This window comes from Aythya fuligula, chromosome 6, assembly GCF_009819795.1.
Source record: "Aythya fuligula isolate bAytFul2 chromosome 6, bAytFul2.pri, whole genome shotgun sequence".
Lineage (NCBI taxonomy): Eukaryota > Metazoa > Chordata > Aves > Anseriformes > Anatidae > Aythya > Aythya fuligula.
The window spans coordinates 23656456-23680035 of NC_045564.1; the positions used below are offsets into that span (position 1 = coordinate 23656456).

At 45.7% G+C, this 23580-nt stretch overlaps 1 protein-coding gene across 11 annotated transcripts in view; it reads right to left on the minus strand.

Moving 5' to 3' along the window:
- The window catches only part of KALRN (kalirin RhoGEF kinase), a 497167-nt gene that overhangs the window by 72100 nt on the left and 401487 nt on the right, over positions 1-23580 (minus strand). For 10 of the 11 annotated variants that reach the window (XM_032189850.1, XM_032189851.1, XM_032189849.1 and 7 more), the window contains one exon: positions 22031-22277. In XM_032189850.1, the coding sequence (XP_032045741.1) occupies positions 22031-22277 (247 nt within the window). Of the gene's footprint in view, positions 1-3027; positions 3149-22030; positions 22278-23580 lie in introns of those variants that run through there. The other variant, XM_032189859.1, reaches the window with a different exon arrangement.

A 23580-nucleotide genomic window follows, 5' to 3' on the forward strand; every position in this document is an offset into this window, starting at 1 on the left:
AGTGTGGGGTAACGGCACCTAACCCTGGCCTCTGCTCCCTGATTACAGGGAATGAAGCTTTGACCTTGTGACAGTCGAGGCACGCGGCTGATCCTCCTTTGCTTCAGTAAAGACATTTCGCAAAGTACAAGTCCCTCCAGTTTCCCTGCTTTCCCATATCGTGATCCTTTTAACGGAGCCTCAAACCTGAACCATGTAAGGAAACAAGGAGGTGGACTCAGTGTTAAAAGAAAGTAAGTTGTTTTCAATCGCAAATCTTGGGCTGTTTTTTAAGGAGAGTTCAATGACTGTCTAGTTATCAGAACACCAGCAGAACTTGAACCCTCTTATCAGTCTGCTTTCAAAGCCACTTCTGCAGTGCTGAGAAGCATCCCATTACTCCATATCACTTTACATTTGTGTATTTAAGAAACACTGCAAAAAGCCTTGCTTATCCACTCTTGGCTGATTAAGGCCTTTGGCCTGAAGGCTATACAAGCCTACTGCTCTTAACTACCCCTTTTTATGGCTGAGAGCAAGTGACACACTCTTGCTATGAGGCACTCCTATATTAGGATTCATGTCTCCCCATACTGAAAGACAGAGAAGTAGTCCTTATTTAGTTCATGTAGAGGACTATCTGGGTCGGAGCAAAACTGGGAACAGTACTAAGTGTCAGTCACTTTCCCTGTATGGATCCCAATAGCTTTGTACACGGGCAATCAGAAACTCACCAAGAGAAACAAGCAAAAAAGCAGGATCAAGGTTGCTACTGCTGCAAATAACAGGGTAAGATTTATGCAATAGAGTAGATCAAGTTATCTGTCAAATGTTTCAGAGAAATGACCAATTACACAAGATTTATGTATTTCATGATATATTGGAGACCTAGTTTTTGTATGTTTGTTTTTGTGTTTTGTTTTGTTTCTTCTACAGCTCTGCGTTAATATTGCTGTTTAGGAGCTCAAACATCCACATCACTTCCAAGCCTCACAGCACAAAATGCACTGACACAGTTTGTACCAACATAATCCCTGTTTGAGGGTGGGCTGCCCACTCAGCTGCTCCATTTTGCTCACCAGAAAGTTCTTATTGACACAACAAAACCTACTCAGTTGTTGCAAAGATCAAGACAGGTTTGGCATTTGTCACCAGGAAAAAGGAGAGGTGCTTTCCCATGGGTGAAGGGAAGGTGGTTTATGGGGCAGCAGCAAGAACGACCCTAAGGTGCTTCACATCCATCTTAAACACAAAGTCACCTCTCTTCCTACTGCAAGTCTGAGACCGGGGAGCCCTGGGGAAGAAGCATCTCCCCAAAAGCAAAGACAATCACTGACAATGCACAATACATGAAGCTCCGAGAGTCAGGTTGTCACTTTAAAAGCATCTCCAAGCTTAACAGCAGAAGCTGCCAACAATAGCATGCTGATGCTGTAGTCTGGGGCACCCAAATCCCTCATCAAATGTCAGGTTTGGTATCTGCTTATGCTTACGGAGTACTTCCACCATCCGACTGCCTCTGGTTTTCTTTAATAAACGCAGCGTAACAGATAGCTTTTTACAACTTTCTGCCTGTTCAAAGTTGACGTCCAAGGACACGAAAGAAATAAAGCGACCAGTATCACAAAACACCTTTTGTTACTAGCTGGGTAAACCAGAACTGCAAACACAGTTAACATTTCAAGAGGAGAGAGAAGAGCCAGCTGCTTCCCTTTCCTCCTTCTGGATAGGTCTGCAGGCAGGACAGGCGGCGGGGAGATGTTAATCTGTTAGAATCAACATTTTAAAGACCAGAGCCATGTCAGAGAGCTTGAAGCCTGCTCCAAATGTGCTGCGTGGGCCAACACATTAAAGCACAGTCTGTCCTAGAGACTTGGCTTTTCACAGCGATTTAATTTTACAACCTTTCTGTTGATTTAATTCTACAACCCTACCCCGACCACCAGGTTACGTGTCTTTTTTTACAGCCCTTGAAGTCCCCTACTTGGCGTGAAGTAGCATGTTCTTCCCAGCCTGGAAAAGATCATCTTATGAACCCATGGCAGACTGAGCAGCTCTGGTTTGCTGCTCTCACCATGTAAGTAAGCGTGACTCTAGGTCAATAACTGGGGAAACAGTGCTTCTGCACTGCAAATGTGTGCCTCGTGAAATAAGCAAGTCACCCATCCTCAAGCCATCTTCCTCTGCAGATGAATTACTAAAAAACTGCATTGGAAAGCTTTGATCTTTAAACAACAGCAACAGCTCAAAACAAAAGAGAAAAACAAGTTTTGTTTGGGACATTTATGCTTGGCCACTCAGAGAGCAGGAAACACTGAAATACCACGGCGACTCCTCCTCAGCAAGCTCACACTATCCAGACCGAGTTCAAGAGCCAGTATCACAGCGTAAAGGCTGCAGGCTGGGAAACCTTCACTCGGTGCATCTCAGCTGCGGCGTGCCTTGCAAAAGCCAGTTTTTTTTTTTTTTTTTTTTTTTTTTTTAATTTTCACAAGGCACTCCCGCTGCTGTGGCTTTCCCACATCTCTGCGAGCAGCAGTCTCAGCCCGCTCAGCCCGCGTCCCCAGACCTTCCCACATCACCATTCAGAGATTTGCGAACTGCGAGAAACAGATGTTCTCAGCGCATGGCGCTCTACCCGAGCCCAAGAAAGACTAGCGGCGGGGGAAGGGAGGGAGGGAAGGAGAGAAATCTCATTTAAGCAAATATTTCTCCCTGCCCCGCTGACCTTGCAGTCCCGGGGTGTTTCCTACCAGCCACGCCAACGCACAGCCCGGCAACTCCAGCCCGCAGCCTGTCCACCCGCCCCTCCGGCTGCCTCCCAGCCGAGGGGACTCCGGTAGCCCCGGAGGGGTCCCAGCCACCCCCTTGCAGCCCAGCGGGGCTGCGGGGCACCGCTCCCGGCTACCGCCCGCTCCTTCTCTCCGCTCTCCCTACCCGGGGCAGCTCGGCGGGGATGCTGCCGGGGGTACCGCCGAGCCCCATCCCGCGGAGGGTTGGCTGGGGGCCCCTCTCCCTCCCCTATCTATCCCCTTTTTGCCCACCGACCTTTGCAGGAGCAGCAGCAGCAACACTTCGCCAAGAGCCATCCTACACCGGAGCGGGCGGGATAGCCGCGCCTGCCCGCTTTCATGCTGCCTTCGGGTTGCTCATGGCAAGGAGCCGCCGGCCCGCTTGGAGAACAAAAAAAAAAAAAAGAAAAGGAAAGGAAAAAAAAGAAAAAAAAAAAAAGACCAGGGACGAGCGGCCGAGCAGCCGCTGTCCCCGCGGAGCCCTACGCGCACCTCCAGGGGCGGAGCGGGGCCGCCTTATGCAACGGGGCGGCGGCGGGCGGAGCGCGGCCGCGCAGCTCCCGCACCCGCGGGCGGCCGGGGAGGGAGCGAGGGGGGTCCGCGGCCGGCCGGGCTGCGGCCTTCCCCCGCCAGGAAAAGCCCCTCGAGCTGGGCAAGGGGGCTGGGAAAAGCTCCGGCAGCGCGCAGCGGGTGGGAGGCAGCCGAAGGTTGTTGGGAATAAAGAGCTGCCTGGGAGGAAGTTTGCCGGAGCTCTGATATGTTGCGGAGAGGGTTTCCTCCGAGGTTTTCAAAAGGCAAAACTTGTGTCGCTGCTTTTTTTTTTTTTTTTTAACTGAACAACTTTAAAAAAATTTTTCCCCCTCCAAGAACCATTCCTCAGCTTTAAGCATCTGACAGCTAAAACCTTTTACTAGTTGGAAGCACCACCCTGCCCAACTACTCTGCCAGCCTGCTTTCTGCAGGACACCTGCCTCAAGCACCACAGCCCTTTTGCTCAGGGTAAGCTAGGTGCTTACCCTTCCAAAGCACCGATCAGCCTGCGTGAGATCCGAAAGCACTGCTTGGTTTGGAAGGTGCCAGCCTGTTAGGGTTTTCCACCTAAAGCACGGAAAACTGGAGGTGCCAAAAATGGCCCAAACCTCGCTGGAGGCAGCTGGTAGGAGAGGTTGGGCAGGATTCCAGAGTGGCAGCATCACAGCTTTTGCACACTTGTATCGAAAGCTGAACAAACCCAACAAACTGCTTCTCCCAGGCATAAATACACGTAGGGAGGGAATAGCTGAGAGCGAAGATGTTGCTGTGCTTTGTGCCGCTGTGTGCCAGGACTTCAGCCTGAGCCGTCTGGCTGTATCGATGCCATACACCGGGCGTCTGGACTAAGGTTTTGTTTTGCTGCCTAACTGCTTTGGAGGAAGCAGCTCTTCTGTGGGGCCAAGGGGTGGTTTTGGACAGGAGGCTTGGGCTGTGGCTTCAGCACTGCTTTCACAAACCCTCACGAGGTTGCACCTACACGGTGGGTGACTGCATGTTGCTGCCAGGCAGGATCCTTCAGACCCTCGAGCTGCCCTGGAGAGTCACCTTGCACAGCCCCAGGCCAGCAGAGTGGCCGAGACCCTCCCCAAGAGGCTGCCTCCACCACAACTGCAATAGAAAACCTCCCTGCCTTGCTTCTGCCTGCAGTGTGCAAGCTGCTCTTTGACTGTAGCCTCACTAGAAGCACTGGCAACCTCACAACAAGCCTGCAGCATGCAAAATTTTCCTGCCCTTGAGCACCACAACGCTGTTCAGTACATAAGGATGAAGTGAACCTTCATTCTGTCTCCCCTTCACTGTGTTGTGTCTTTCTCTGGCTTGGGGCTTTGCCTATCTGGGAGATGCACAGGAATGTCTCGGGGCACAGGCAGGGCTTCCGAGCCTGCAGCAGGCAGATAATGCATCTCGCTGGGAACAGCGGCCTCAGCAGCAGCTGGAGAAGGAAGATGGGGATGGGGAACCAGCAGGGGCACCCCTGCCCTTCTGCCCCTCTCCCTTTCCCCACAGCCTGGGCCAGGGGCAGTCCCTCACTGAGGGTCCACACAGCACCTAGCACACTGGAACCTTACTCTTGGTGTGTTTTAAAAGCCATCCCAAGACAAACTTTAAGACTTCTTGTTTAAGAAACTAGAAAACATTCTAAAAGAAGCATTTCACTATTTAATTCCCATGCCTCTTGGCAGAGCTGACCACTGCCAGGATAAGCTCTGCAGGAGCTCAGGCTGAGCAGTGCATGGGCACAGCGTCCCACGAGGGCACAGCACCCCGTGTGCAGGATCCCATGAGGGCACAGCATCCCACAAAGGCACAGCATCCCATGAGGATGCAGCATCCCACGGCAGCGCTCAGATTTCCTCAGCTGGCTCCTGCAAAACCCCACGGACCTGGGAGGTTTGAGGGATTCACAGGGACATCTAGTGGTAAACCCTAGCGGCACGGAGAACAAATCCCAGCGTTGCTTGAGGGAGCCAAAAAGTTCATTTCTGATTTCCCTCAAGGAACGCTTGAGCCATCAGGCCAAGAAAGAGCATCTTAGAGATACAGTGCACGTTCTAACAACGGCACATGGCAATAAAACAGTGCTTAGAGGTGAAGTTTCAGTAAAGCAGTGCTTACAGGTGAAGTTTGAGAGTCTCAAGAGGGCTTTAAAACAAGTTTGTAGCTCTTGTAATTGCAGCTGAACTTTAAAACCTAATTAAGATGCAATCTCAGCTCTGAAAAACTGTTTGCTTAATTAAGACAGAATTGAAGGAATTGAAGTCATTATTCGGGAGGTGGGGAGGAAGCAAGCTTTTTTTTTTTTTTTTTTCCCCTTTCTCCCCAAACGTACAATGCTGGGAATATTGTGAAGGCTATATCTGAAAAGTTACTCTTTTAAGAAAGATACACCTATGTATATTCAATGATGAATTACACATGCAATAAATATTTAATAAAGCAAGATATGAACGAAAGACATTTTTAATAATCACACCGTTTCAATTAGCTCCCACAGTGCAGAAGAAGAGACATGCTGTGGGCACAGTCTAGCTCAGCTTCAGCACTGGATGAGGACAAATTCTGCCCTGAACTTGAGTGGGAACTGTGCTGTCACCTGCATTGGGCCTGCAGCTTCAGACTGGGAGCTCAGCCGACAGGAGGTAGCAGCGTGGCAGAGATCGCATTGGGAAAAATAATTCTGCACAGTTCACTTGCCCTAGACGAGGGCTGAGGAGGCTTTTGCCTGGGATTAGAAAGGGTCCTTAACCTCACTTCCTATGTTCACATTATATTCTTTATGTTATTTTTGGACAGGATGCAATAATGTGTGGCTCTGCGGTCCCCGAATGGCCTCCATGTCCCCTGTCATGGAAAACATTCCCAGCCTTGCTCTAAACCAGCCCAGCTCTCAGGATTTTGAGGAAACACCTCCCGGCACCACACTCTAAACCCAGCTGCTGTTATCTGCAGTGCAGTGACCGAGGAAACGTCGGGGTCCTGACTCGCCCCAGCTGAAGCTGAGGCTATTAGCAGTGTGTCTGCACCGCAGGCCAAATGCGCTGCCCTGTGCAACACCGATGATGGAAGGGAAGTCATTTGAGTCAGGATGATGAGGAAATTAGTTCTGTCTGCTCTTAAATACAGCTTCAGAAAATTCCCCAGGCATGAGTTGCTTTTGTATGAAATCCGAGAGAGTCTGCAGAACTGACTTTTGCTGTAGAGTGGAAATAAGTTCTTCCAATTTTTTTACGCAGTCCTTTCATGGAAATTTTGGGGTGAAAGTTGGAACATATCAAACCTTACACTGTATCTAGTGCTCTGTTGTACACGAAGAGGCTGCTTAATTGTCTTAGGTTATAAAGTGAGGGACAAATCTGAGGGAAACACAGGGCAAAATACCTGGTGGATACAACAGCTTCATCTGGGTCAACAGCAACGTGGAGAAATACGCCTGGCCTATGTTGCCTCAGAGGTCTGTCATGCAGGCCAGCAGTGACAACGTTTGTCACTGTAACAGGTGCTGCTTCCTTCCCCCATCACATAAAGATAGAGATAAATAACATAATGGCCATCAGGAGCATCTGTTCGTTACTTATGCGAGTCAATCCTACATCGTGCTTTGGGGTGTAAAGCGATCTCTGCTGAAAATCCATCCCCACAGGCACCACCATCAGGGAGCGAGATGCATTATGGCTGCTTTATTTTTTTAGTCCAATGAAGCTTAAGTATTAGCCACTCGTTTCTTATGAAGGAACAGGGAAACAACCGTCTCACAGAAATAACTCACAGATGGCAAAAGGGAGATGGATTTGCCCAGTTTTAAATACATCATTGAATTATGTGATAAAACTTGCAGAAACAAACAGTGCAAGAACGTGCATGAAATTTAAGCTTAGTTAATAAGGAGAGCTAGGTACCTCCACAGAGCAACTCAGATGCTGTGGGCAGGACAGTAAACATGGATGTGCGGAGAACCAGAACGTGAGAAACACCAGGAGCAAGGACTCAGCAGCATTTCTTTTCTGACTACAGCCTAGTTTCAGCTCATGGAGATATCAAGAGTTACACAGCAGCTCACAGAGCCCAGAAGACACTGGGTGACTTGATTCATTACCAACTCTCACACTCACTTTCGGGGTGACTTTGGGGAAAAAATGTGTGCAATAAAAGGATACTACCATTTCTTGTTCCCCTCAAAGTGGTCTGAAACTGAGGTTAGACATCCTGCACTGAACAACAAGAAGAGTTTTTATTGTTTGATGTGTCTTGATATGAGGGTGGCAAAATACATGGCTCTGATGTTATCAACTGTTAGATATAGTATTAAAAAAGCTCTTTGATCAATATGCCTTGCCTGCTAATGCTACTCACAAAACCAGGTAAATCTGAACAACTGGAAGGAACGCAGATTGGCAGACTGAAGCAGTCCTTGTTCAACCAGTACATTGCAGTACATTATTCTTGGCTCTGGCTCCAGCTATTTTCAACAGCACTAAACATTCATTAGATTAAATCAAATGAACCACGTTCTTTAAAAATAGCCAGAGCCCTGTCATGCCAGTTGGAAAAAACAACAACTTTATTGGGTATTAAAACAGATCAAATAAATTAAAAATAAATAAATAAATTGAGTCACATTCCCTCCTGGCGCAAGAGAGCACAACTCCAAGGAGAGGTTTTTGGCTTCTCAATTCGGCACAGTGGTAGGTAAAAAAAAGAACATTCTCAACTAGCTAAAACAAACAAATTAAAAAGAAATATAGACAGCCCAGCACAAACTCCACGCTGAACTGCAGTGTAGGCATATGTTCAGCAAATGTTAGGGTATATCATTCCTTATGCCTCTGCTCTAGACAACAGCATGGGATTGGCTGACGACAATTTAGAAGAGTTGCATGGCCAAAGAGCACCCTGGCCAACCAACTCTTCTGTAAAGCCTTGAAGGCCACATCCAGACCTGTCTCCCTTGCCAAATGCTCCAATGTGAGATGGGCCTCACCTTTCTGTGCTACATCACACATTTCTCTCAAGAGTCACAAGCCCCCCACTGACAACATAACTTCTCTTTCCTAATTTACAACTCATCCTTTTTCTTTTTCTGCACTTTGTAAGAAGGAAGAGCCCTGTCCTGCTGCCTTCCTCCGACACCTCAGCAGAGGCTCTAGTGCTTTGGCAAGGTAGGGGCAGCTTCTGGCAAGGCCTGCCCTTGGGCCAGCAGAGTGGTTTCCCCGGACCCATGAGCCATACCACCAGAGGAGTCAGCAAAGAGCCTCCCCTCACCAACCACTTTAACGTAAGAGGCCCACTGGAGCCACGTACTGCTTTATCATAGAATCATGAAGGTTGGAAAAGAGCTCCAAGATCATCTGGTCCAACCGTCCCTCTGCTACCAATGTCACCCATTAAACCATGTCCCTAAGCACCAGGTCCAACCTTTCCTTGAACAACCACAGGGATGGTGATGTTAGTAATGGGTTACTTGGGTTCTGGAGAACTACACTAGGCGGTGGACACATCCTGAACAAGCTCCTGGACAAAATAATAAAAAAAATAATAATAAAACCTTCAGGAAAAAAAAAAAAAAAAAAGTGAAATAAAAATTTAAAGTAGCTTTTGTATTCATTTCCTGAAGCACTTATCTCCATTAAAGCAGAGACATATCTTTGGGAGTTACAGCAATAAGCAATGATGGAAGACGCAAGCATTAAAGTGCTGCCTTTTGGACAAGTTTTGGCTCCTCTCTTACTGTGTTGCGCCTCAGTGGGGAAATCATGAGCCTATCTCAGCCCATCATAGTCTGATTTCCAAGACAAACAGGAGCCTCACCCACTTGTGCATGACAAAGGTGAGTTGTTTTAGCAACTATAGCCTAATAGTGTACCAGAAGTAGTCCTGATGTGCCTGTCTCAACTTGCCTGAGGTTGTTCTATTTGGATGCTAGAAACCACAGCTAATTTTCTCTTTAAATGGGATTTCTCCTTCCTTAGAGAAAGTCTTCTTGTTTGTTTTGTTTTGTTTCTGATAGAAGAGAAGTAGACATCTCGGTCTACTTGCCTGAGATGTCTTGCAGTAAACAGCAAGCTGTGTTCATCAGCTGTCCCCCCATCCAGTATCCAACACAATTATAATTCAAGGCAAACTGAAAGAAACATTAAAAAACTGGCAAACACCATTTGCTAGAGAGGAAACTTTCTCCGTTGGGCCAGTCTGGAAGAATTGGATTGGAATTAAAATAAAATTCAATGTCAATATTGTCAAAGCCCTTATTTATTTGGGCCAAACTATTGGAGTAAGTTTATTTTCCACTTTCCTTTTTCTTAGGGTAAAAAAGAGAACATAGAGGAATTCTTACCAGGCAATGTTTAGGATGGCAAAGCTTGCTGGTTTACAGCACCAGATCTAAGACAAGCATAAAAGAATCTGCAAAGCTGTTATTAAAACTTAAGGAGGATAAAAATAACAAGGACACACGTAACAGGCAGCCTGTTGTGGGGAGAATTAAAAATATATATACATAGTTTTTAAACTATATTTTATCAGTTTGTGGAATGACTAGCTAGAAAACAACTGTATGTTGGAACAATGTGGAGTACCTCTGCCCACTTCTGTTCTTTACTGTCCACAGACCAGCAATAACTGCATTTCTCAGATCCTAGCTCTCTGGCAGGTAGGATTTCTGCAGATCTCCTTAACAGAAATGCTGCTCCAAAGGATGTCTGTGAGTGATTGCTGGTTCAGCACCAAACACTCAAGAAATCCTTCTTCTGCTTGGTACCATCAGACATTACCAAAATCTGAACTGCAGCACATTGGCATTTCTAGTCACTACAAGACAGAAAAACCTGTTGCATTTCTGCAAGAGGAACAAGTACACGATGTCTTGGAATAATTTTTCATTCCTATGTTTAGCCAATCTCTTGGTACGTAACAGCTCTGCATTATATGATAGTTCCATGAGCACTTCACATTGTCAAGAGCCAACTGCCCTGCCAAAACTCATTGTTGCCTTTTCTGTCTCTCCCAGGTGCCTGTGCCTTCCTGCCTCTTCCCTGTGCCAACAGAAATGTTTGTGCAGCCTCACAGTGAATCTGATCCACACATGGATCCAGGTTAAAATTAACCTAAGATGGGGGGGGGGGGGGGAAGAAAAAAAAAAGTTTCTTTTAGTCCAGATCAGTTCCTTGATCTACCTTGTTTCTCCTGCCATTATTGGCAATAATTTAGTGGAAGAGCCTCAGGGTACATGACAGATGCATCACCTGTATTATTTCTTAGTCTCAGAGATCCCACTCGCTATGGTAGATCCTGACTGCTTGGGGAGGCACGGTGTGCAGGTTTGATGGTTCAGATTCAGTCTCTCTGTGTCAGACAAAATGGGTACTTCCATCTGGCTGGCTATCTTTTGCTCAGCAGAGAGAAGGAAGCACCAGCCCCAAGTGCTGCTAAGAACAGGCCCATCTCTGGCATTCCTGCATGTCCCCTAGCACGTTTTTTGATGGATGGTGAGTGAGCTGATGGAGAGCAGAATGTGCATTTTTATGGGCAGAAAGACACATTTTTGAATATAAGGAAAGACTGTACACTGCAGAAGGTGTACAACTTTCAGGTGAAGGCTCTGTCCAAAGCAGTTGTCCCATGGAGCAGCAGCATGTCTGTGTAGCACACGAGGCAGATTTATCTGAGCAGACATGAAACACCCATGAAGATTACTGTAGTGAAAAGCCTGAACTGCCCTTCCCTGCCATCCATGCACAAACTTTTTTTTACTAAGCTTTTTCACAGGTTAGAAAGGCTTTTCTCTGCAGCAAGAGCACCTTGATTCCTTTACACTGCATGAAACTTGTTTTTTGCAGTCTGTGGAAGTAAAAATGTACTTATTTCACTGAGTCCTGCAGAGTTAATGAATTCCTCAGTGCTTTTCCGAAGAATGACATTTGGATCTTAAGGCTGCATTCTGTTCTCTGATACCTAAATGTAATTCCCATAGATTTCCAAGGAAACTGGGTATATGTTCCTTGGCAAAATGCAACCACTAACTTAAAAATCTGAAGATATGTGAAATCTGCAGAAAAAAATAATGAGCTGGGCACAGTCTGCAAGGAATAAAACTGAAATGTATGAGGACCTTAGAACACTTCTAAAAAACGATCTATAGGAAAGAAAAAGCTTGAGCTAAAAGATTTCAGCAATCCTCCCTACTCTAGAAACTAGAACAATGCCCTTGAAATGGAAACACGGGGTGCTACTATCTAACTTTTAATTTCTTTGGTTTGCAAAAGCAAAGGGCAACAAAAACTTAATTTGGCATCAGGCAGTTAAATGTTATTGGTGAGAAACATGGAACACTGGGTCCTCTTCATTAAAACAAGAGTCAACAGCATATATGAGTTGCAAATTGCATTGGTGAGGAGATGAAATCAGAGCTGCTTTGTTATGGGAAGTCTTGGATAGAGTATCACTGCTGCTTCTGTTTGACCGCACACCTTTAGAGAGACCGGAGGCCATCCCAACCCTCACTGCAATCTGCAAGCAATTATCCCTCTACTGTTTGAGACTGCATGGAATTTAATTTGTATTTTTTAAACTCCAGAAAGGAAAGGAAATGCTTATTTCACTCCATTACAATTCTGCAGAGTCAATAATTCTTCAGTGCTCTTATGAAGAATTTGTGATACATATGTAAAATAGAGCCTCTTAGGAAATGCTGAGGACAACCAGAGACAAGAATGGTTTAGCCTCTTATAATAAAAGAGGGAACCATTCTTTAGGTGTTCTGAACTGCAAGAGACTTATTTAAACAGATTTAGGGAAAATATAGTCAAACATGGGCTCTGCCTTGAAGAAACAATAAATGCAGTTCTGTAGTTAAAGCAAGGCAGTATTTGTGAGAAGAAGTAATGCCTTTTATTGGGCCAGTTAATATGAATGGGAAACAAAACAAAAAACACTGGCACTTATGTAAATAACCTCCTGCCCTAAGACTTTTAGATCATCAGAGCAACAACAACATTAACTCTACTTTCTTGAATTTGGGATTAATCTGAACTAAGTGAAGCTGACATGGGTTCAGGCTCTTCTTGCAAAATGTGTAACCTGGGAATAACTGCTCTGTCAAAATGCTTGCGTAAATGACAGGAAAATCAGGCTTCTTGTGTCAGGATCAATATATCAAATCCGTGCAGTGTGCTGAAGCACATATACAGAAACATAATTTCAATTACTTAAAATACATTATTTAATACACATGTGCTTTGCATTTCAGTTTGCCTAGCTCTGGTTCAGACTGGTCAGGGAAATGGGATTTTTAGCCTAGCTAGTTCACTTCAAAACACACTCATAAAATATTTGTTTAAGATTAGCAACGGAAGGACCAGCCCAGCAGTGTACAGACCTTGCAGGGTGTAAATACTGCATTTAGGATTAATCCCTTTAACTGTCTGGAAGCTGGGAAGCCTTAAACGAGATTTGCCCTCATCGTTAGTATCTGCATTACTACAAATCTCACAGGTACGATCTATAGGCTCAGCCCTCGTGTTGATGCTATAGAAAGTACATCCACAGTCTGACTTTGAGTTAGTACAAACACAGAACCAGCAGTCTTTATTTTTCTTTCATGCTTAAACTTTAAACAGTTCAGGGCAAGCGACCAGGGAGGAGGTTGCAGCGCATTCAGCAAGGCAGAAGAGGGACATAATAATGAATGGTGGCTCGCTGGGGCTGGTTACGCAGCAAAAAGCCTAGGCAAACAACCCAGATCCCACTCTTCTCCCCACAGTCTCAGATGGATTACGGTCCAACGTCCATCTGCGAATCTGCTAAATTTAGTCTGGCCTCAGAGGAAACACAAGACACAAGCCGTCCACATGCTCCCGCCGCTCTTTCAGCGAAGGCGGCCGGTGACCTTCCTGTTAGCTCAACAGGCCAAGCGCTGCACAGCAACTCCCCCCTTCCCACCATGCTACACGTATCTCAAGACACACGACTAAATAGAGAGGAAATAGATTTTACTCAAAGAGCTATTTTTATACCTCCAGGCTGCTTGTTTTTCACTAGTGGGGCAGAGGCGTGGAGATATTATGGCTGCTGGCTTCAGGTCAGAGCCAGCACAAAAACTCATGCTGCAAACTCTGCTCTGCCTGCTTGCTCTGGTGTCTACAGTACACTCAGCTCAAAGGAGAAGAAGAAAGTCCCTGGGCAGTTATTAAAAAGAAACTTGCACTGAATTCAAACCATTCTCAATAGGTGCCTCCTCTCCTGGATAACTGCATGGGGAGTCCTGGAAAATACCTGCTCTGACCTGGTTTCCCCAGCACCACAGCAGGAGCCTGGCTCCTTCCTCAGTAGAGCAACTGCTGCTCAGACTCGATCACTGCTTTTCACGGAGTCCCTTCAAAGGCCCCTCTGTCTGCTCTGACCCTGTTACAGGAAAGGAAGTTCAGAGCTCAGCTGTTTTATGAAAGGATGGGATGAGCACCAGGAGAACTGGGGACTGGGTAGGACAGGCCATTCCTGGCTCAGACTCCTTTTGATGGGAGATGCCTCTGGTCTTCCCCAGGCAATATGAGATGCTGCACAGCCCAGATTTCTCCAGAAAGCAGTCTCACTTAATGAAATAAAAGTATAGTATTTACTTAGTAGTTCTATCTTACTGACCTTGTCCTTTGTGATGTCCCAACAATTGGGAAATCAATACATTAGTAATACAAATTAAAGATTCCTTTTGCAGCATGCCTTTGAAGACAAGGTGGGAAAATAGGACCAGAGCAGTCTTGCTTGTCTAGGTGTGCACAGCTGAACTACTCCCAGTCTGTCCCAGATGGCTCACAAGGCCAGGAGAAGGCTGTGGCCACCCCCCAAAACCCACCAAAGCAGCTAGGTTCTCCTCTTCATCTGTGAGCATGCAGCCAAGGAAGGAGGTTCCTGCTTCTCTGCAGAAAATGGATAGAGACATGGGTGCTCTGAGGCTTCTCAACGCCTGCAGTGAGGAGCACAATCATATCCCATTGCACAGAGCCCTAAATATGTGAGTTGATTTAACTTGCCCCTGGAAAGCAAGGGGTGGCCCTCTGGGAAATCTGGCAGGAGAGCATGGAGAATTTCTGACCCTGGTCTTCCACATAGGCTGCAGGAGAAAAACATGTGCTGAGCTTGAGGGGGACTCACAAGAGCTGCTTTCCCTCTCCCGAGCTCCAGCTCTCGATGGGGAGACCCAGCCTGCCCAGACTACTGCACGTTGGGCTCCACCACCCAAGCCTGGACCTGCCAAGCCACCCTCTGAATGCAACAGAAGCGCTGCAATAAGTAACTGTACCCTTTTCTAAAACCTGCCTCTCCAACAAGCCCACAAGCATATCTACAGGAAACAAATGACTCTTTATCTTGAGAGAGAAGATTTTTCGTTTTGGAAACAGCCAACTCATGTGCACCACTGGGCGCAGTGCTGACAGGCGCTGCGTGGCAGCGATACACCGTGGTCCTCACTTCCTTCTGCAGAGACCAGCACTTAACCCTCCAAAGTGCGAATGCTTCTGTCCTCCTACAGGTCCACGCAGTTTGGAAACATCCCGCACTACATTTTTGCTGATGCTTTCCCATTTGACTACTAGTAGTGTTTCTCTGCCAGTTTTTTGTTGGGTTTTAGTTGGCTGACTAATGCGATGCTAAAAGCAGAAAGATTTATTATCTCAATCGGCAGAAATTCTATATTCCATATTCAGCCACAGCCTAAGATGCTGGTGCCAGTATGTTAATGAAGAGGTATGAGCAATCGATATTATACCTGCTACCAGGAAAGCCTGTTCTCTGACAGCCTCCCAGCCAAATTAAGCAAAAATCCCAAAGGCGCAGTAAACGACGCATTAGAAAACCGAGCATGAGTTACACAATAATAAAGCTGTCGGAGACTGTAATGCCAGAATAAACCTTCAGCTCAGGTGCCTGACCTTCGTGCAATATCAGCTACTGGATTTTGTCCAGTTTTATGCTGTACCCTCCAAGCTGCTCCTGGTACATGCACCATGAGGGTGACCTGTCAAAGGGTCACACATTAATACAGAGAATCAGGCCCAACACATGCTATGTCCAAGCGTCTAATCCTTCTGATCAGATTATTTGTGATCACAGCAGGTGGATTACAGCTCTGTGTGTACCACAGCTGAATTTCCCCCCAGACCAGGTGCTGAATCCTCTGGCATCCTTGATGAGCACAGCTGACTGCAGCATTTTAAATCCCAGTCCCCCTTCCCCCTTTTCTTCTTTCCCAGTGGAAAAAAAAAAAAAAATCAGCATGGCCACTGTACAGTGAAACTTGGGGTTAAGCTGACAGGGGATTAGGTGGATAAAGTTTTACCCCCTGTCAGAAGGGGAAGCAAAGGCAAAGTAAACAAGAAAATTTGCAGGCCTTCTCTCTTTTAAACAAAGACTCCTGTGTTTAAAATAATAAAAATCCACTGAACAAAAGCAAAGCAACTTCCCCCAAAATAGCCTTTCCTGTTTTATCAAAGCATTCATCTAAATTGTACTTCTCCACAAAAATAAAGTTTCAGGTAGAGCACTGGAGGCCTTGGGCTTTGATTAGATAACAGAACAGCTGAAGCAATAAGTATAATTGACTTCAGTGGTACCTGATACGTCTTAAACAAACCCACGTGGCTGAATCTAGCTTTAAATATCTAGTGATGACATACTGAAAAAAAAAAAAAAGGAAGAAAGAAATAGAAACACCATGTCAGAGAAGTAGTGGCGTTCATGACCTATCAGAACAGGACTCCAACAGCCTGCACTCAATCTGCCCCCATGCCTTGTAGCTGCTGAGACTCACTGTGGAGGCCAAGTACTTGCAAGGCTTGGTCAGGCTGTGCCTACCTTATCTAGCTGCTCTGGGAGTGCTTGGACTGACACAACCACTAGGGCTTGGCTGCACAAGAATTTATCAGTACAGTTATGTCTTCTGGATGTACTAATGTATCTGCCATTTGTGGCAGAGCTACAGCTGTAGTGACAGGAATATTCCTATTCAGCTTTAGCTCATCTTGGTCTACCTCTTAGAAAGAACAAAAAGCACATCTCATCACCCATATTGTCACTTGTTGCTAAATATTTGTTCATTTTTGATTATTTTGGTGATAATGCAGTCCAGGAGAAGGTGTAAGCATTGACAACACCAAGAGTGGACACTTTATGATTATCTGAGTTCTCCCACAGTTGACTATGAGGCAGGAGAAAGTATAGGATCCAAGACCAAAAGGTAACAGCTGATAAGGGAGTGAAGCATCATCAATCATTCCAGCACCCAAGCAGGAGTTGCCTTCTAAGGGAGAAAGAAGTGATGTGGGGAGAAGCTGTGAAGGTCCATGAAAGTGAAGCCAAAAACCACCAACCATTTCAAGAGCAAGAGGAGGAAGACACAGCAGTGAAAAAACAAAGGAAAGGATGACCTGACCGAAATAGCAAAGCGGTTTTGAGTTCTCTAGTCTTTCTATTCCCATTCCTTAGCATTATTCATTTTTCCCCTGGTATATTGAGGTGGAACACTGGTCCCAAGCTGGGCCCAGAAGCCCTTGGTGTCAGCCTACAGAGAACTGCCATGTTACAAAATGCTTGTTAGCCGACTTGTTTCCAGCTGCTCTATCATAATTGAAACAGAGTGAAAATGCAGTAGAAGCTTTCCTGGTGGGATTTTTCAACATATGTCATGTCCTGAACTTGTAACAAGGATGCCACGAGGCACTAAGCACTAGTAGGAGGGGTTTGCGTGACCTCTTTTGAAAGGCTGTACAATGAAATTCTGACTTCGAACACCCCTGTTGGACCGGTATTAGGAACAGAGGAACGGGGTTTTTGTTTGTTTGTTTGTTTTAATACTGCGTGTTTATATTGACAATGGGAGCCTGAACACTGTTCATTTAATAAAAAGCCCATGACCTGTTTATGTGCCAGATAAATCAACTGTTACCTAATAAAATGTTTCTTTTAGTTCAGAGCCATACAAACATTTTAATTGACTGCTCTTAATTAAGACTTTCAAAAACAAAAACAACTTCTCTGCCTCTACAAGGACAACTGAAGGTTTAATGCAGTGCACTAAAACTTCTGAATCGTCCTCACACAGCTCCCCCGAGAAATCAGGAATCATTACCATCGAATATGTTTTGCAACAGAGATTGTTTAAAACAACAGAGAAAGTGCGCAAGCCAATGTAGATCACAATTTAATACTCAACAGGAACAGGGACACAACAAAAGCAACCTAGACTCTTTTCCCCTACTAAAATCCAAGATGTTCTTAAAAACAGAGACGTGGGAAGAAACGATCATGCTTTTCCCTACATAGATTGCTCTTCTGAGATCAGGGGCTGGAGGGAAGAGACTTCCAACCCCAACAAGAGCCACATTATAGCCTCACTGGTTTTGCACACTAATCCATATAATGATCCATATAATGTTTCCCACGAGGAGTGGTCACAAAAATGCAGGTTTCAGGGTAACCTCTTTTTCATTGATACTATTCTTTTTTTCACCAGATTTTATTCATCTTCCCTCTTTTCTTCCTCTGCAGCTTAGCCTGCAGTCACACCTACCAGCCACAGGATCCCACAGGCCATAAGATCAGGCAGGTGGGACTCTCTAAATGGAGAAGCTTTCACCTGAGCAGCACTGAAACCCCTGGCCCTCCTGCCTGAAGTCTGACAGTGTCCCAGCTGATGCACCCAAGCCAGCATGAGCAGGCTGGGAAAAGCAGACAGGATGCTCACTCTGCCAACACACACCTTGCGAGGCCTACGTTCCCTCTGCAGTTGGAAGACACCCAACTATTGCTCAGTTTGCTCTGTTACAAGGACCCACCACTGCCACCAAAGCCCTGCTGTTAAGTGGCCATCTGCCTGCGCAGCAAGATGTTTGCATAGCATCTTAAAACAATGTACTTCTCATCTCCTCCAGGGATTTGGACGAGAAACAAGCATCCTGCAGGCTGAATCTGGTTTGGGGCCCTGAATGGGATCCCTTTGCATATCATCAGCCTAAACCAAATGCTATAAACCCTATTGTTTTAACGCTTTCTGTTGTGATGATTGACATTGTTTAAAATTACTACAAGAACTAGCCTTTGAATTACACTGTGACTATGATATTACAACAGAAATGTTGAGTGAGCGATCATAAAACAAGATTTGTAAGATCAAGATTTCTTCTAAAGGTTTGATAGGCCAAATTCAAATTTGGAATCACTCAGATGAAACTAACAGGCTGACACCAGGAACATGCTTGTCCCAGTGTGCTTAATGAATATTGACTAGGTCATTAGGTCGCTTTCCATCCATGCAGATTTCTCCCTTAATGTGAAATTTATAGTTTAATACCTTAGAGCTCAATTATAGAATAAAAGAGACAGGAATAAAAGTCACAGTTTTCTGTAATTAGCCCCGTGAGACAATTCAAACAGAGCTTCATTCCTAGTGTCACAAGCCTTTCTTTTTCCTTCTGAAGGAATGCCAGTCAGGAAAAAAATAATAACACAAATTCTCGATTACAGTAACAAGACTGCAGACCAGTTCCTCATATTCAGTCATCTGTAAATTATTTGCAAAAAGGTGAATCTCAGAAACCTGTTTGACTTTTTACAGGGGGTAATTGCAAACTCCGTCAGCTCACTGGAAAGCGCAGACAGGCAGGACTGTACTTGGGCTCTGAACTGTAGTAAAGTCATGAAAAAAACAAGTGTGTATCCTTCAAAGGAACACAGCCAGGAGTCAGTCGGAAGGCTGGGAGACTAGTCCTTGACGTCTCTGTGCTTTCACTGATCAACAAGAGAAATCTGCAAAGATATTCCATTATGAAATATAGGGAATGTTTTTTGTTTTTGTTTTTGTTTTTTTTTGTATCTTATATTTCCACCAACTTTTCCCTTTTGTAATATTTTATGTTAACTCAATAACTATTTAGAATGGAATAGTGTTAAAGGGGGGAGGGGGGGGGGAAGAGAGCCAGAGCACATGTTCAGTTGTGATGTTTGATTTTGTTTCCAGTGGCTTTCACAGGTGTTCTGTTCAGATGTTGATGTTTCAGGTGCATCTTTTGTCTTTCATTTTAAGGATGGTAGGTACTTTCTGTGAGCCTCATGATTTATATTTACAGTCCACCATAATTTATATAGGACAAAACACAGTTATTTACCATTTTCATTAAGCAGATGCAACTATTCTACATTTGTCAAAAACTGCATGTTTATATCACAGATGGCAAATTTTACTAATAGAAATTTTATGTATGGATACTTTCTATTCTTGAAATTACCGTGCTTGTAAAGGCAAAGAATGGTGTGCCTTGTTAACTGCAAGCAAAATTCAGCTATTCTGCAGCTGTGTATCTTTACGTATTTGAAACAGATGGGGGGAGACCACTTGATGCTGACATAAGACGTGCCAGCCTTTGCCCTACATAAAGCAAGGATTGTAGAGAAGGGCCAGACATTTTGGAATCTTGGACCAAGGGATTCCTAATCCAAACCATGCCCGAAGATACTGGAAATAGAGAAGGACACAAATCTGAACAGCTAGAAGCCGTTTATGATGTTAATCCTTGCAGGATCTCATGAGACTGGCAAGCTCTTCCAGTGGATAGTTCATTTTCCACTTTAAACTTACTCTCCTCTCTTTATTTCAAGCATCTGTACATTCATTTTAAACAATTTCCTGTTTTCCTAGTGGAAGGAGAACTGATTAGACACAGAAGAACCTATTTGCTGTACTCTGGCCAAAACTGTGGACTGGGTGGCTATTTTTATTATTTCTAGAAGCACTTCTGGAGATCCCATTAATGCTGAGTCTCCCTGTTACAGGTCTGGTGTGTGCAGAAAGAAAACAGAGGCTGAGGGGGAGAGAGATGCAAGGAGCTAAAGGCAACGAATGCATGGATGGAGCCGGCTGGCCCCAGACTGACTGCACCTGCCTGGAGAAGAGGGGGTGAGAGCCAGCTCAGTGAATTCCCTGGGATCATCCATCTCATGGCCTAGCAAGGTGCTGGCACAGGCTGGGTGCTGTGTTCAGGCAGCCTGGAGCCCACTGGACATCGGTTGGCTCCCGCCTGCCAGCCACAGCCCCACACTATGCCCATCGCACTGTGCCCACTGTGCGGCATTGGCCTGGTGCTCAACCCTCATCCCCACACCACCTGGCCTCCATCCTCCTCAGGGCTTCCTGCCTCCCTGCCCATGGCCTACACTCGCAATTTTTTGGTGTTGTTTCATTTGAGGAGAAACTCTTCAAGCCAACGAGGTCTGAGAGGCATTTCACAGCATCCCTCAGCAGAGGAGCCGAGCCCAGCGCGCTCCCAGTGGGCACGTCTCTGTCTTCCTGTGAGTCACCTCATGTCAGGTGCTGGCTGCTCTTACGCAGGCCAGGCTGATTTTCGGCTTCACCTCTTTACTCACACGTTTAATCTGCAGGGAGGTGTGGCAGCGCTTCTCAGAAGACAGCCCTGTAGGGCTGAAGGGAGAAGCTGAGGACCAGGACAGGCTCCTAGGGCAGCAGCAGCAGCCAGAAGAGCCGGCAGGGCATGGGCATGCGGGGAGGAGAGGTGTGGCAGGTCTACGTGACATGGGACAAGTTGGAGTTTGCACCTCAGGCAGCGAGGACAGTCAGCAGCAGCTTCACCTCCTGCCTCCTGGGCTTTAAAGTAAACTCTGACTCCAGACCCCTTACAGTGCCCTGTGCACCTCTCCCCACTGCAACCACAGGGCTGCAGGCAGGGAGCAAAGGCAGACGAGAGCTCGATTTCAATGCTTTTTCTCAAAACAAACATAACCACCAAGCTTAACTTGTTCAAACAAGAACGGATCAAGTTCTATTTCCCCTAACTCAGGGGGAGAAACAAACAAATTTTAAAAGCCAGTTGAGGCTGTGGGTTTGAAGCCAGGAGTGGGACCTGTGGAGCTATTCCCCTGCACCCTACAGAACACAGCCAGAAGGGGACTCGCTCCAGCCACACTGAACCGAACAGGTCCTGGTCTAGCAGTCTGGGGCATCTCCTGTGTCTGGCTGCACTGATGTGATGCGTGGGACACAGAGCTCAGAACACAACATCAACGGAATAGGCCACAGACACCACAGAGACGAACAATATTTCACCTTTCAGTGCAGGTGTTTGTAGGAAAGGGTAGGACATTTCCCTGAAAACTGATGTAAACACCCAAGCTCTCAGGGTAATACAGGTGACGTGTTTTGTCATGCACTGATTGTAAAGGACTCTTAACCCCTTGTACTGTGGCATTACGCACAAAGTCTTCATTTCACCAGTCAGTCAGTACTGGTGTACCAGTACTCACTGGTGTTTCTAGCCATAGACAGTCAGCTGGGATACACTAAAAGACCACACACTAGTGGCATTCCTAAAGTAACACATCCATAACTTGGGGCATCTTGGGTGTATATACAGCTTGACTTTCCCTCCTTCTAGGCTTTTAGATTCTGAAAGTGGTCCCTTTGTTGTTTAAAAGCTCTTACTATTATCCCGCGTCTCAAGACAATAACAATTGCCACACAGCAAAAGACACACAGGTACAACATTGATTCATGGAATGGAGCTAGGCTAGCGCTGTGCTGATTCACAGAGATCCAGTAACAAAACTCACTCATGATACACAGTCCTTTACCCACGTTGACTGCAACAGCAGCCCAAGCAGCTTTGCACTTACATGATACAAAAGGGGAAATCTGAAACAGTCTTAACACCTGTCAGGATGTTGCCTACCTTTTCCTGAAGGGAAGAAGCAATCCATCTCCACGCTGCTGCGGGAATGGGAAATGCAGAGAGCGCTGCTGGGGACCAGACCCTCCTGCGGTGGGCTCCGCTCCGTGGTCCGGACCAAACACCAGCCTGGCCTTTCGCTCGGCCTCTCCAGCAGCTCCACTGTCTGCCCCACCTGAATGCTCAGCTCGCTGCTGTGGCCTGCTATGAAGTCCTGGAGCACCACGGTTAGTTCACACCCTCCAGACAACTGCCCAGGTTCAAGAGGAAAGAAAAAAATGGAATAAGAGTTAGAGAGGGCAGGATTAAAGCAATCATCTGTGTCTCATATTTACACTGGCAAAGACAGGCTCTGTATTCCTTAGAAGCCAAGTTAATCATTTCTTTTGTCAAAGTTCAACATGTTGTGACCCTGGTTTCCTTTACTTCTAACTGATTCTGTTGGGCTTAAGTGAGAAATCAAAGCTACCCACCCAGTAACCTTTTGAATGCCATCACTTTCTAGCTGTGGGTGTCCATCAGAAACCTTGCTTTTTTTCTTGCTTTAGCTTCTGGGGTGACTGGGCAATAGCCCAGGCTGCCTTGGCGCTGTGCCTCATGGCAGAACAAATTCCAGCTCCCCCTCCACAGCATAAGCTAGACACATTTCCACATGCCACCAGTGCAGTGAGGATACAGATACAACTTTTTGCAAGACAAGAAATGTGCCCTTGTCTTCCCAAACTTGCTCTCAGGACCCCTTGGGAGATTAGGGAATCCTGACAGGGCAGATCAGAAAAGCTCCTCCCATGCTCTCTGACGGAAAACAGAGGTGTAAATATATAAACGCAGAGTGACTGATTATATGCTGACTTCCAGGATTTGTATCTAAGAATAAATGTATCGTCTTACTTCCGTACTGAGTGCTGGCAACCTGCTGCTTTCCTTCAGTCTCACACCCTGCAATGCTCAATGAACAATACTGGTCTCTGCTTAACCACTGTCTCTATACAACCAGAGACCAGATATATAAGTGTTTGTGTATAGAGCAGAACAAAACAGAAAAAGTGACTGCACAAGCAGCATAGCTAACAAAGCTTGTTATCTTAAAGATTTGGATTTCAGGGTTGGCTTTGCAGGTGTCTAAAAGGGTGTGAGTACAAATCTATAAGTTTTTTTTTTTTTTTTTTTTTTTTTTTTTTTTTTTTTTTTTGTGGTATAAGGAAGCTCTGTGAATGTTCCTCTCCAATCTGGATTCCTTTCTGTCTGCCTGTCTTTAGGGGCCTTCATCAGGGCCCTTCTGTATGTCCTGCCTGCTTCCTGGAACATGCAGGAATCTTTGAGGTCCTTATTCCGATGTAAAATTTGATTGAATTAGCCCACTGATTCAAAAGTTACTAAGACGAGAAGTAAACAAGCTGATTCAAAACAGTGTAATACCACATACCTCACTTTCTTTGGATATCAAGCTAAAAACAGGCACTTTATAAAATGTTTTTAAATAATCTGCTTGTAAATCCAACTGAACTGGGAGAAATCTTGTAAGGTGTAACAGTACCTTTGTGAAATCAGTG